Source organism: Taudactylus pleione, unplaced genomic scaffold, assembly GCF_031769625.1.
Source record: "Taudactylus pleione unplaced genomic scaffold, aTauple2 ptg000709l, whole genome shotgun sequence".
NCBI classification, from domain to species: domain Eukaryota; kingdom Metazoa; phylum Chordata; class Amphibia; order Anura; family Myobatrachidae; genus Taudactylus; species Taudactylus pleione.
In genome coordinates, this window is record NW_028285111.1 from 2,288,168 (window position 1) to 2,303,770 (window position 15,603).

Sequence of the window (15,603 nt, forward strand, 5' to 3'; positions counted from 1 at the left end):
ACTGTTACTTTAAGAGTTTATTGATAAAGTGCACTGAAGTATAGTAGCATCTCTGATCGCCAGAATAAGGGATATTACTTATCAGGCCAAATCCAAATGTATGATAAATTTGACTATCAATGCTCTCCTATTCTGCATAAGACATGATCTTCATTATTGTTCTGATATTGGGCCTGATTCAGAGACGGACAGTAATGCGATTGTAGCTGCAAATTCATACGCAACGCAGCTAAATATGCTAATGGTGGCACAGATCACCCAATTTTAAAGGCATCCACTGCTGCCTTCTTGCCTATGTGCGATCACACATACCTGCGTAAATATCAGTAACATCGATGCACATCGGCGGCCATCTTACCCTTGCGGAAGGTCTGACCTGCCGTAGCCTTGGGAGCTCTTCTGACATGGAAAGCTGCGTATGGACTCGCAGTGGCTAATTTATGCCCACCCATGTAACGGCGGTTAAACAGACAGACACACATGTGTTTCTCAGACCAACCCCCGTCACCATCCCCAAACACCACTGACAACCTGTCACTCGCTCTGCAATGGATTCCTATGTGCGTTCATAATTGCAGTGCGATCCCTGCGAACGCGCAGTGCAGCTTATTCACATGCACGATGGCAAACAATCACTCAATTGCGTGCGTAATCGCCTTTGTGTCCATCTCTGAATCCGGCCCATAGTACAAAAAGGAATATGTACTGAGTAGTACATGTAAGCACAAGTACAAATATCTTTTTTTCCTCAGAATCGAGGATACATAAAGTTTCCACTATTACATTTATTTATGAAGCAGTTTATGGGGTCAGTCGAATTAGGTGGGAATTGCGAGGTGCAAGTTGCTGTTTTCTCTGTGAATTTGCATAGCGAATTCATTTTACAATCCAATTAGCAACTCGTAAGTAAATTCGCTTTTTTCCATTCGCACCTCCCTGACAGTAAGAGATGGAAGGAAACTTTTAATTTATATTAAGGTTAAAATGTCAGAGCACCATGCTGAACCATATGGGCACCTCCCCTACTGATGACTGATGGCAATTGGAAGTTTCCAATTAGCTTAATTAGTCCAATAATTACATGTCATTGTTTGGGGTTAAAAAATAAACTTAAATTACTGCAAAATCAACTTTTTTGTTAGTTTAGGCACCCCAAATTTTACAACAGTATTTTTTTAACTGAAAAATAATAGTTTTTTTATAATTTTTTTTACAGTTTTTCAAAATGCCCTCAAAATACACCAAAATCACCTTATTTCCATCTTTTTTTTTTTGCATTTTTTCATTTAATTCGTTTGAGATTAAACTAGAGATGTGCTGGCTTGGATCGGTTTAGATTTTCCAGCCAGGTTTGGATTTTTCCTGCCAAATATCGAGTCTCAGAAAGAGGCAAAACGTCATCTTTCATGGACAAACATCATCTTTCATGGACTTTTGCCTCTTTCTGAGACCCAATATTTGGCGGGAAAAATCTGAACTTGGTGGGAAATCCGAACCAAGCCGAGCCTGCACAATTATAGATTAAATGAAAAAGTTTGCTTTTTATATTTTTTTTTGCATTTTTTGCAAAAAGTACAAATTAGCCATTTGACACCATTTAAAATCCTTCAGTACTTTTCTTATGCCAAGAAACAGCCATCTACCGTATATGTCCTACTAACTAAATAATCAGTTTTAGGGGGTCCAGGATGGTCCCCGAGTACCGCGATTAGGCATTTTTAATTGGATTGGAGAATACTTGGGTACGCGCTTTAGTGCAAAGTCTGCGAGTTTCATGAAACAAACTCGCTACTCGCAATTCACACCTCTAATTGGATTTACCCCTTTGATGGTACAGTATGGGGTCATTATGTTGATATTCAGAATGTCAACACCAGAATGTCATCATGTTCTGAATGTGGACTTGGTCAAAATGTCGATATGGGCATAATATCAACATTGTTATTATGTCGATATTGTGAGTATCGACTGTACATATAATTGTTAGGTTCACTATTAGGCTGTGGTTAGGGTTAGGTTTAGGCTTAAGGATAGGGTAAGTGTAGAGTTAAATACTCTAATAACATTAAGGGCCATATTTAATTAGGAGCGAAAAGTTGCGTTTGGTGAAAAGCGTTCACACGCTTGGTGAAATGCGTTCACAGGTCGAAGTTTTTGCTTCATTCGCCAGTTTGATGCGAACTCTACGCGTGCTTTCACAATGCGCGCTCCCGCTTTTCACCCTATGCAATTGCTAAACACACGAAAACGCATAGGTGCGATAATTGTGCATGCTGAAACTAGCGAAAAGTAGAGCACATTTTTGGGAAATCAGCCTGTACCCCATAAAATCAATCTTGAAGTATATTAATAGCTCTAATAAGTGTATTTTGGGTTCTTAATTTGAGTCAAATGGCTGTTATATGCATATTTGCATAAGTGTGGAAATATGATAAAAAGCTATTTTTTGGGGGGGGGAATAATTTCTGTAGTTAAATTGGGGGTAAATTAAAATGGGTGACAGTATATTTTTGTGTCTATGAAGTGCAGTTTTAAAAATAATTTAAAATACACCTGCTGCAGCCAGCTGCAATCCTAAAAACCCCTGTCCCATCCATACAACACCCCAAAATACCTGTCCCAGTACTTTATACCCATTTTCCAACACTTTTTCCATTTTCATCCCAAAAAATTACACGTCGTTATTATTAGGGAGAATTAAGAAATTTTTTTTGCCTAATTAGTAATTAGGGGGGTGTCCAAAGGGTTTCCCACATTTTTATGCAAAAATAAGGATTTTGCACGTTTTATCACCTGCTCTAAGATGGGGAAAACTTTTTGCCGGTTTCTGGCTATAGAGTTTTCGCACAAGCGAACACTCCAACAATTGGATAGCGTGATACGCACGTATGCGCGAAACGTTTGCACCCGTGAATACTTTCAGCCAAATGTGACTTTTCACACCTAATTGAAGAATACAGCCCTATTTTATGTCAGCATGCACAGTTGGCATGTAGATGTCAGACCATGTTGATATTCTGCTATTGACATTTTATACCATGCCAGTTTAAGATAAGGGTATTTTTCTTTCTATGCAATGACTTCTCCCCCATTTAAGTTACTCTTCTTCTTCTGATTTATCTGATCTCAATCTGATAATGGCACAGGTATTTTCTGCAGAAATACAAACCGGGGTGAACCAGTTAGATAGCTCCCAGAAATTACATACAAAATGACTAGGCATTCCCTGTTCTGCATTATACACTAGAATGCATTTATTCAGTATTGTTTTATCATCAACAGAAAAAGCAAGAGACTATTAATACAGGGAAATGTATACAGCAAATGTAATGTATTTAAAATCGATTCACTGTTATGTGCCATCTGTCTGCTGCATGAGGAAACTATATAAGTTCACCTCGTTACAGGTCCAACGTTTGTTCTCAAGGTAACGAGTTAGAGTAGTGATGGGGCTACTGTCACAGGTCCAACTGATCTGCAAACACTGCACAAAGGGCCTGATTCAGATTTGGTAATAGAGAGTACGGTAAGTACCTGTGTATCTTGGTAAAACCATGTTGCACTGCAGCTGGGACAGATTTAAAATGTGCAGAAAAATGTAGATTTGGGAGGGGTGTGTCCACACTGATATCTAAATTACAGTGTAAAAGTAAAGCTGTCCAGCATTTGTGGGCTACAGGGAAAAGCAGCCAGTGTTTACCCCACATGCAATAAAATGTATGTATTTGCACCCCTTGCATTGCACCATGGTTTGTCCAGGTACATCTTGCTCTGGGCCTGATTCAGCAAGGATAGCAACTGCTAATACGCACGCAATCGGCCGATTGTTGCGTACTGCGCATGCATTGCAGCGCGCATGCCCGAACCAGCCACTGCGATCGGGACTGTGATCGCAGTGACTACACAGACCCATTGCAGAGTGATTGACAGGAAGTGCTGTTGGGGGAGGTGATGGAGGGGTGGTCAGCGAAACACAGGCGTGCCATTGCGTATGAACGCCGTTGTTTGAGGACTCAAAGCGCGCAATGAAGTTAGCAATATCTAAGTAAGGTCTGACCTTGTGCAAGTGTGCGTGAGGCTGCGATGGTACTCGATTGTACCGATAGTTTCGCTGTCTTGCTAAACATTACAGATGTGTGTAAGGTAAAGTGGGCGTCCTTATCTTGTGCTGCGGCAGCACAGTGATCACAGTGGATTAGCATACTATCGCAGCTGAACTGCATGTGTAATCGCTATTGCATTCACAGTTGCGATCGGTTGTGAATCAGGCCCTCTATTCCCAACTCTGAATCAGGTGCAAAAAGCATTAATTTATACTGCAATTACTTATTTGTATTAAAGGGTATTATAAAAACAGGAATCTAGTACATACTGTAGACACATATCTTTACAATGTCTTCAGGCGCATGAGCTTTTATATGGTAGCTCACTCATAGCCGTCTGCAGGTATTATACATATCCTGAGCTCCTTAAAATAGCTTCTGCAATAACCTCACAACAATCTATTACATTTTTTTTTAGGCATTTAAAAAATGAGCTAGTGGAAGTTCATTGTTGTGGTATCTACTTAGCACATTTTGGATGGACTGTGTCATGCATCACATATTGCGATACGTCCTAATCACTTATCGCATCCATAGCGGTGTTTAATAACGATGTATGCATGAACAATTATGCAAGGGACAGCTCTCCCAATAAGAGCTGTCCCTTGCAAAGAGAGGACTTCCAGTTTTAACACCCAGAAGTCCTATTGCACACGGCATCCGGTTTTGGAGATTTGACTGCAAATCTGGGATTAGTACATCCCACCGTTAGTGCTAGTTTTTCACTTAGAAAATAGTAGCTGTAAAAGCTTGAACTTTCCATGCTGGTGCACTAGAATTAATGACACATGGGAGTGATTTTGCCCATGAAATGTTAGCATCTTTAGAGTGTATTCTCTCCCATGTGGCAGGGCAGGACCATACCCAATTCTCTACAGTCTGTCAGCAGGGAGTTTTCAACAAATTGAATGCTAGAAATTGGGGCTGGAAAAACGCTAACATTAAGCACACCTGTTTGCCACTACTTTCAATATCTGCCATCTGATCTTTTCTGTTGAATGTAACAAACACACACTGTAAATGTAATACACATTACAGCTTGAGTCAACCATATCCAAAATGTTTGGGAGCAGGGGTATTTTGGATATCGGAATATTATGTAATTTTTAATATTTGCATACCATAATGAAATATCTTGGGAATGGGACCCCAATATACACACAGAATGTATTTATGTTTTATATACACCTTATACACAAAGCCTGCAGGTAAGTTTATACAATATTTTCAGTCATTTTGTGCCTACAGCAAAGTTTGTGTACACTGAACCATCAAAAAGCAAATGTGTCAGTATGTCAGTCATGCTAAAAATATTCCGTATTTCGGAATATTTTGTATTTGACTATGGGAGACTCAATCTGTATCTTATTGTAAAACTCAGGAGATTAACAGAAAAGTGTAAGATGCTGCCTTTAGGAGACACAGGGCCTGATTCAGAGCCGGACGCACTGACCAGAGCGCTCGCTCTGAATCAGGGCCCTCCTACCTAAACTTGGAGTGGCCTCTTGGACGCTCGCACAGCTTATGCGAGCGTCCATGATGATGGTCGCGATGGTCAAGACCATCGCGACCTTTGGGCTTGCGACGAGACCCTGCGGTAGGGTCTCGCTGCCGCAAGCCCAGGAGTGATTTTAGCTCTATCAGAGCCAAAATCACTCCCACTGACATCACTAGTGATGTCAGTGGGGCCGGACCCAGACGGTAGGTGTTCCCATGGGAACGCCTCCGTCTGGCAGCCACGCCCCCGGCACGCCCCCCAAAGGGGGGCGTGCTGTCACTCACCATCGACAGCACGCCCCCTTTGATACGAGACCCGGAGCGACAGCTTGGCTGTCGCTATCCGGGTCTCGCGCATGCGCACGACGGAGCTCCCTCCATCGTGCGCATGCGCATTTGGGTATCATCGACCTGCTTGCGAGCGTCCTGCGCTCACAAGCGGGTCTGAATGAGACCCACTGTCCACACTACTCTTACACCCGGATTCACATGGAATGATGCCACCGTCCAAAATTTGTTTTATGTGTAGACATTTATCAAGGTAATCGGTACATTATTCTATAAATTGTAACTACTATTCTCTATTTTCCAACAGGCATTTCCAGGAAACGTCAACTCTGACACGGTTGTCCGACATGACTTACGGCATCCCATCGTTGCTCGCTATGTACGCATTGTTCCGCTGGACTGGAATGGAGAAGGACAAATTGGACTAAGAGTTGAACTCTATGGCTGCCCATACTGTAAGTTTACTGTATGTACTTTGTATAAAGGATATTAAAGAAAATACTAAGTGCAAATATTGCCTCTTGAATAGATTTTATTACACTTTCTTTATTAGAAAAGAGTATGCACTATGATGTTACAATGAAAATACACACCCTCATTTTTTTGGTTATCTTAAAATCAATAGTAGATTAATATTCACTATTGTATTCTTGTGATATTTCTTAGCAAAATCACTGTATTAAAGAGCTACTGAAACTCAAATTCAGTAAATCCAGATTTAAGATGTATCTATTTGCATTTGAAAATTTATATTCAGGAGTCTCACAATAATGAGGTTATCTGGGGCAATTGTCTCAGACAATATGGGAATGTAAACGTTTTTTGTATAAAAGTTTAAAACTGCAGCATGTTATTCATTAGTAGTTTTATTATTGTTTTAAAAATACAATATTTGTATTTTCAACATAAAATTAGTAATAAAGGCTCCATTTCTGCAGTTTCAGTTAGGAAAATTTCTAAACACACGTCTGTGTATATACAGATGTGTCCTCCTCATACACATAAGAGTATATTTACTAAAGTGAAAGTTTCTGATGCTGATGCGCTGTGTGTCAGTCCCGGCCGGCTCCACTGAGCATGCGCGGGATCTCGCAAGTATCGCGAGATCCCCGCGCGCAGCCTGGATCCGGCAACCGCCACAGCAGGAACAGCGCTGTCCCTGCTGTTGGGGATAGGGCAGCGCCAGGCTGTAACTGTCGATAGGTGTTCTGACCGTTCATACATGGCAAAGGCTAACGGCTCTGCTATCTTGTAGATAGCAGCGCCGATAATGACAGGGGCGCATAGTGCCCCTGTCATTTACTGCCCAAACCCGATCATACATCGGGGAGAAGCAGTGTCAGCGCACATAACATGCGCTGATACCACTTCTGAGCATCATACATCTCCCCCAGTACGCCATAGGGCGAGAGATGCCCGGTGCAACTGAACCGCTCCGAGAGGTGTAGTATAAAGGCTTTTTCTATAACGGATGGATCTAATTTACATTGCAGATGCAGCAAATCACCACTGAAAGTATACTAGAGACGTTGGGCGGCAACTTTAAGTGCACAGGAGTTAGTTTTAGACACATACAAAGCTGCAGATGAAGCACAACGAAGCTTGGCGTGAGAAAAAGAGTATGTGTTTCGTTTGGCATCCAGGTGGTCTGGATGCTTACATTACCAGCGCCAGAATACCAACGTCGGTCAGAATCCCGGCGCTGGCATCCCGACTGCCGGGATGCTGAAGATAAGTAACAGGGTTAGGGGGAGGGTTATGGTTAGATTAAGGGGTTAGGGTTAGGCACTAGGGGGAGGGTTAGGGTTAGGTACTAAGGGGGGAGAGTTAGGTTTAGGGTTCGGGGAGGGGAGGTATGTTAACCCTTTCAGGATCCAGGCATCAGGATTCTGAATGCCTGGATCCCGACTGTCTGTATTACATACCGATTCCAAGGAAAAGCCGTGGTCATTGCATGCAAAATGTTGTACAACAAATCCATCAAGACTTACTACTATAATAACAAACAAGATGTAGTTTAACTGGCAGATATCTTATCTACAACCAACCTAATGTCTATTGAAATCTAAGACAGTTTTTTAGAAATTAATGGATATAGTTATAAAAACTACTGTATACAAAGCTCAATTTGAACCTTCTGGGGGAGATGTACAGTAATAAAACTTGGAGAGTGATAAAGTGGAGAGTGATAAAGTACCAGCCAATCATCTTCTAACTGCCATGTCACAGCCTGTGTTTGAAAAATGACAGTTACAGTAAGAGCTGGTTGATTGGTAATCTATCTCTGTTTTACTTTATCTCCATCCAAGGCTTAGTACATAGACCCCACAGTCTGTAAAGTGACAGTTAAGAGCTGATTGGTTGGTACGTTATCACTCTCCACTTTATCACACTCCTAAGCTTACATCATGAAACGGAATGGGTAAGAAAAAAGCCAAAAAGCCAAAAAGCCACCGGTTCATATCCCGGCGACGCCAGTCCGAAGGGAGAAGATCCCGACAGGGCAGGTAAGTACCCTATCCCTACCCCTCTCCCCCCCTAATCCTAACCCTCCCTTAGTGTTGCTTAACCCTAACCTCCCCCCTAGTACCTAACCCTAACCTCCCCCCTAAGGGTGCCTAATGCTAACCTCCCCCCAAAAAAACCTAACCCTATCCCCGCTATACTCCCTAAAACTCTCTCTACTCCCCGCAGCTAAAGCTAAGCAAAGATTTACCTAATTCGGGCTGGCGTCCTTCGGCGTTCCGGTGTCAGGATTAAGATAGGCATCAATATTTTGAAGCCTATTTTAGGTCTCTTGTTGGGCTTCAGATGTCGGTATTGAGACTACATCTCCATGAAACTTATAACAAGTTTCAACATGGAAAACTATGAAAGTTCATATACAGTACTTTAGCAAGTCTTAATCCAGTGACACATGAAGTAGAATGGAAGAAGCAATGGCATTGCATGCTCTTAGGGGTGTATTTACTAAAGTGTGGGTTTATACAGTGGTGTCTCTACCTGTGTAGACACCTGGTGCAGGGAGGCGGGACCTCACAAGTAGGGGGTGGGGCTCATGGGTAGGGGGTGGGGACTCATGGGCTGAACCCCCATTTTGTCTCTCCAGGGGTCTCAGAGGTGCGGACTGCCCCCGGGGACCACTCTGTGTGCAGTGCCAATTCCCTCACTGTGTCAGGAGCCAAATGCTGCACGTAATACTATAGTGCAGCACCCGCTCCTGTCACTGAGGAGTAGTCGGCACTTTGGTGTCACCCCTCGCCGAGTGACACCCTTATGACGCCACTAGGTTTATAGCTAGGGGCCACCAATTCTAGCTATTGGTTGCTATGGGCAACATCTCCACTTCTAAAAACCCACACTTTAGTAAATATACCCCTTAGTATATGTAGTTTGGGCTGATTTGCTGATTTGGGCATGCGCCCCATTGTGTAAATCTATACATTTGTTTTCTGCATTACCAGAAAATAAGCATATATTTAAGTCTGTATGCTTTCACTGACAGAGGAGAAGGAAGATTATACCTGTTGTATTATATTATTAGTTTATTTTTTTAATTTAAATAATCCCTAATATAGAATTAGTTTTCACTAGTAAAAACAAACATTCAAAATTGTGCTTATGCCCTGGTTAGATGTAAGTGACTCTGGATGTAAGTATGCCTGTCACTTATGCTGCCAAGGAGAAGATGGATCGGGCTTGCCGACAATCTCTTCCGGGAGGAGGCAGCCAGCTTGGCACAGTAGGGGGCGTGATGCATTTTGAGGGTGGGGCAAAGACATGACCACACATTCGCATCATCATGGCCTCGCCTCCACTACACAATGCAGAGATTACCGGCACGTGTTTCGGCGCAAATCGCGTCATCAGCTCCCCCCTGACCGGCCACTTATGCAAGGTGGAAGCGGATGACAGCAGGGGGTGCGGAAGGGTGGCGCCAGCTGGGAGACTTGCCCTCTATTCCGAGGGGCGGGAGTGACACACAATTTTCGGGGGGCTCCGGCCATTTCGGGAGAGTAGGCTACATCTTGAGATGGCTCTGACAGAGCTTTTTTGTAATACATCTGCATCAAACTCAGCATCAATAGTTTCATGTATAAACTTTAAAAAGGAAATCTGAAAAGACAGAATTTGCTTTGAAGACAAAAACTGCAGCTGAATATATCTGACTGCTCATGCAACGATTTCTTTGTTCTTGCCATGGAACACAGTTAGCATTACACACATTAGTAAAGCAATATACAGACTGCATACACTATATTATTGCTGGCTTGTTTCTACAGGATTAAACTTCCTGCTGCCAGAACTAAATGTTGATTAGCGTTAGAGCCTGTGTTGTTAATCATTCCTTGTCACAGTACTAAGAAAGAGAAGCCTGGAACAGATTAAGATATGTGGAACTGAGACTTCTGCATTATCTAGGAGTATGCAGTTAAAGGTTTTAGGGCCTGATTCAGATTTGGGAATAGAGGCCTGATTCATTACCGATCACAACTGCGATACGCACGCAGACGGCCGATTGTTACGTTCTGCGCATGCGTATGTATCACGGTGTGCATGTGCGAAGGTCTCACTGCGATCACACTACGATCGCAGACCCATCGCTGAGTGATTGACAGGAAGTGACCGCTTGGGGGGTGGTGATGGGGGTGGTCGGTGAAATGCAGGCGTGTCAGCGCGTATGAACGCTGTTACAGGGGCGTTCATAAATTAGCCACTGCGATGGCATACACAGCTTGAGCACCTACTGCGGGCGATGAGGTTAGCAATTTCTGAGAAAGGTCTGACCTTGTGCAATTGTGCGCTAGGCTCTGATGGCACTCGATGTTCCTGATGGTTTCGCTGTTTTGCAAAGTATTACGGATGTAAGGGGAAGTGGGTGTCCTAATGTTAGGCTGCGATGGCATTGCGATTGCAAACATTAGCATCTTTTTGCAGTGGGTCTGTGTGTGTAATCACAGAAGCAATCACAGTTGCGATCCGTAATGAATCAGGACCAGAGTAAGAAAGAGCAAGTAACTGTGCACCTTGGTGAAACCATGCTGCACTGCAGGTGGGGCAGATGTAAAATGTGCAGAGAGATTTAGATTTGGGAGGGGTGTGTCCCAACTGACATATAAATTGCAGTGTAAAAATAAAGCTGTCCAGCATTTGTGGGCTACATGCAAAAGCAGCCAGTATTTATCCTATATGCAAAAAAATCTAAATGTATTTGCACCCCTTGCAGAGCAACATGGTTTGTCCAGGTACTCAGTAACTTGCTCAATCTTACTGTATTCCCAAATCTGAATCAGGCCCTTGGTTTGTTAAACATGAAGCAGAGTTGGACATACGTATGCGCTGTGGGCCTGATTCAGAGCCGGACGCTATTTGCGCTCGCTTGTTCAGAAAAAGGGGCTGGCTGTTTAAATGAACCGTTCGCTCTTTGCGGTCTGTTCACGCCTCTATGTCTGAATGAGCGAACAAAACATGCGAACGTAATTTTGAAAAAAACGCCCCCTGGCCGCTCGCATCATATGTCATGTCCGCTACTTATTAGATTAATCGAGTACATCGAAAGGCGTCTGAACTGCTCGCTATTCTTGTGGTTGGTTTTTCCTACCACAATCATGCGAGCAGTTCTGACGCTGCTTTGTTATATATGCACACCCTTAAAACGCCCATTTTGACATTTAAGCACGCCTGCGTTCGGATCTCCACTCCCCGTTTTCAAGCACCTTCCCCTGTTACCACCCACAAACGCCTCCTCCTGTCACTCAATTTAGCAGGCATTCGCTATTTAGCGAGCACACGATTTTCGGCCGCACTGACTGGTTCGCGCATGCTTACTAAAATCCGTACGCAATGCGCAGTTGTGCGAACATCGGTAGGAACGAACGAGCGGCCGCTTACGAGCGGCTCTGAATCAGGCCCTGTGTGCACAGCATGTTTTTGCACTGCCAATGCTCTGGGACCATGTGTTCTCATGTATGAGTGATAAAAGGCCATACACATCTTCACTAATGAATGAAGGGGTGTCCTCTTATAGGCAGAGTTCAGTGACGGCTTGTTAATGCAAAAGTGACCATGCAGAGATGAACCAAAGGATAAATATGCCTGTTATCCTGCATATCTTTTACACCACTTATAGGTAGGTCAGGTGCAAGTGTTCCCATGACGTGATGATTAGTAGGATACAGAGAAGGGGCTTGGAGCATCACAAGATGTTAAACACTGCATACAGGTATACGCATTTTATTCTGTGCATGTAATGCAGGAGCAGATGTACTCTACTTGATTTCCAACCAACTCTGCCTCAGGCTATTAATAAGGATTTAAGGGGTATAGTATGGACAGATCACTATAGCTTCAGGGATGATAGCAGGCTTCAGTAATGTGTACTTGCACAGAGAATGCTTTGGCTGGCACCAGGTAGAGGTGATCCAAACTGCAGACAAATGGAAAAATAAGGAGCTTCATAAAGAAAGGTAAGCAGTACGGTTAGGGGGAGGGTTAGGGTTATGGGTTAGGAATAGGCACTAGGGGAAGGATTAGGGTTAGGCACTAAGGGGGAGGTTAGGTTTAGGCACTGGGAAGGGAGGGTTAGTGTTAAGTATGGGAGAGGAGGAGGGCTAGGATACTGACCGACAAGTGTTGGGATCCTGGCATCGGGATTCTGACCGCTGAGATCCAGAACGCCAGCATCCCGTACCCAACCCGCAACATTTGTACATGTGTGTGTGGATGAGACTGAATATGTATACAAAGTGCTACCATGCAGAGGACACGGTTTTTCCTTAAGTTAAGTTCCATAGTGCTTCATCTGCGACTTTGAATGTTTAGAAAATGAATTCCTGTGCAGTTAAAGTCGCACCCTAGGACCTTTAGTACACTGTGAGTGGTGCTTTGATGCAACTGCTATGTGAATAAGTACAACATTTACAGAAAAAAACCTTGCGGAGTGGCTCAGTTCTGCTAGGCATCTTGCACTGTACGACATATTGAGGCTAAAGGCTCATACACACTAGATGATGTGCTGCATGAATGATATTGGTGATAGATTTCCCTTGAACTTTCTGTAGTGCAGGACAAATATATTGGGTGTGCACACTGACAGATATCTTTAAAGATGTGAAGTCATCCTGCCACATCTCCGAACAGGCAATTCTTGACAATGTCATCAGATTTGCCTGCATGTACGGACGACAAAAGACATCGTTAATGACCCGCGGGAGAGCGCATCGTAGGTCGCTCACTACATACACACTGAATGATATGAACGTTGAACGATATCGTTATCGTCCATATCATTCATAAAAATCGCCTAGTGTGTATGCGGCTTAAGGGTATTGTTGGCAAATCTGTTGTACCAACAGTAAAATACCCCCCAAAAAGTTTTAAAAAAATATATTCCTTTTGAGAAAAAAAATAAAAAAGGTGAAAATAAATTAGATGAATAAAAATGTCTCACTTTAAATTGAAACATTTTCTCTTGGAGATATCTTTATTATATACAGTATAAGGTTACTGACCACGAAATTTAAGTTTCAGAAAGACATTCCATTATTTGGGGATCAAGTGTATTCTGGAGATAACCAATTGTTTATTTTAGTATAGCAGGATGTAGTGATTATAACATTAGTTGTGTGGTGACAGCATCTCCATCTCCTCTGGAGCAAAGATAATTTAATGCACAGTTTTCTGTCATAGTATGGTGAGGGGAGTTCCTGGCAGATCCTGGTTTATGTGGATTATTTGGTGAAGATGCCTTGGTGCTATTGGAAAAGTAACCCAAATGGCACATTTCCAAGAGCATGTAGTGATTGATGTAGCTGTCCTCTCGAGCAGACATTTAGCGGCTGTTTCAGTTACTTATTCTGACGGTTTAGATACTTACTTGCCGTTCCTATCACACTCTTAATTAAAGCACATAAAGTGCTTCAAATTACTGTAACACAAAAACAGTAGGAAAGTGTTATATAGCCTCAGACTTGGAGTGAGACATTTTGAGTGTTATGTCACAACCTAGCACCTTTAATGCCTAACTAATATTTTTTACCTCACCAAGAGCACTGATTTAAACTTTACTCACACACATCAACACTCAAACTCTATGCGTGACTGTGCTGTACTGCAAAGAAAGGTTCAGCTTCACCTCCTCCTGTTTGGACCATACTTAGCTTCAGTGTTTCTGTTACAAGCATTACGTGAAAGCTACATGATGACATGAAGATTCAAAGGGGTAAATTTACTAAAGTGAGAGTTTTTAGAAGTGGAGATGTTGCTCATAGCAACCAATCAGATTCTAGCTATTATCTTCTAGAAGGTGCTAGTTAAATGTTAAGTAGAATCTGACTGGTTGCTATGGGCAACATCTCCACTTCTAAAAACTCTCACTTTAGTAAATCTACTGTTCCTCTTTTTTTTGGCTTTTTTTTGACGCAGCTATCCTTTGGGGGTCTATCCAAAGGGGGCAGAATGGTTTCCGCAATTCTGCACTTTTTTCCGCCGGGTATTCATAGGCAAAACTTTTTCACCTATTACAGTACATTGGATTGACTTTCCGCATACGCAAAAAGTTTTTGCTATTGAATACTGCAGAAAGTTTCCGCCTGGCGAAATTACATTATTCGCAAATTATTTTCACAGATTACGGCTTTTCGCCGCTAATTGCATACGGGCCTAAATTGGTATTGAAAGGGGGTTTATGCCTATTTATGAGACAAGATAATGTCTTTTTTATTACTGTTAGACCACTGTTCAGGCACTCATTAATAACATTGCTTATTATAGCTGCAAAGCACTATGATGTGTTTGTGGATTCACACTAAAAAAATGTATGCAAATCTCCCTTCAGGAGGATATTTGCACCAACAGACAAAGGGGGTCATTCAGACCCGCTCGCGAGTGGCAGTACGCTCGCAAGCGGGTCGATGTTCCCCACTGCGCATGCGCACGACGGAGGGAGCTCCGTCGTGCGCATGCGCAAGACCCGGGGAGCGACGGGCTTTCCATCGCTCCGGGTCAGGCACCAAAGGGGGCGTGCTGTCGATGTTGATTGACAGCACGCCCCCTTTGGTGGGCGTGCCGGGGGCGTGCCTGCCACACGGAGGCGTTCCCATGGGAACGCCTACAGTCTGAAGCCGGCCCCACTGACATCACTAGAGATGTCAGTGGGAGTGATTTTGGCTCTGATAGAGCCAAAATCACTCCAGGGCTTGTGGCAGGGAGACCCTACCGCAGGGTCTCCGTCGCAAGTCCGATGGTCGCGATGGTCAAGACCATCGCGACCATCTTTTTGGCCGCTCGCATATGCTGTGGGTGGTTACCCACAGCTATACGAGCGGCCAGGAGGCCGCTCCATTTTCATGGAGGAAGGCCCTGATTCAGAGCGAGCGCTCTGGTCAGAGCGTTCAGCTCTGAATCAGGCCCAAAATGTATAGAAAGGTGCTGCGCTGATAATTAATCTCTCTAATTTGCTGAAAAAAGAAAACCTTATAAACACGCTTGTATATAATATAATTAACTTTTGTTTAATACATTTTAAAGTTCAGAATATAAATATAATACTCACCACATTTATACATGTATACCAAGTGAAATAAACAAATATAAAAAATGTCTACCTATATAATATAAAAATTACACTAAACGGCAATTGCTCTTTAAAACCAATGGTATTGCATTGTTGTACCGTGGAATATAGGAAGACAGTCAGACTTGTGTAATTAGGTTC

General features: G+C 43.0%; 1 protein-coding gene across 1 annotated transcript in view; it reads left to right on the plus strand.

Moving 5' to 3' along the window:
• The window catches only part of LOC148477523 (contactin-associated protein-like 2), a 1,966,667-nt gene that overhangs the window by 925,031 nt on the left and 1,026,033 nt on the right, over positions 1-15,603 (plus strand). The window contains exon 4 of the mRNA XM_088456633.1: positions 6,196-6,343. Coding sequence (XP_088312759.1) covers positions 6,196-6,343 — 148 coding nt within the window. The remainder of the gene's footprint in view (positions 1-6,195; positions 6,344-15,603) is intronic.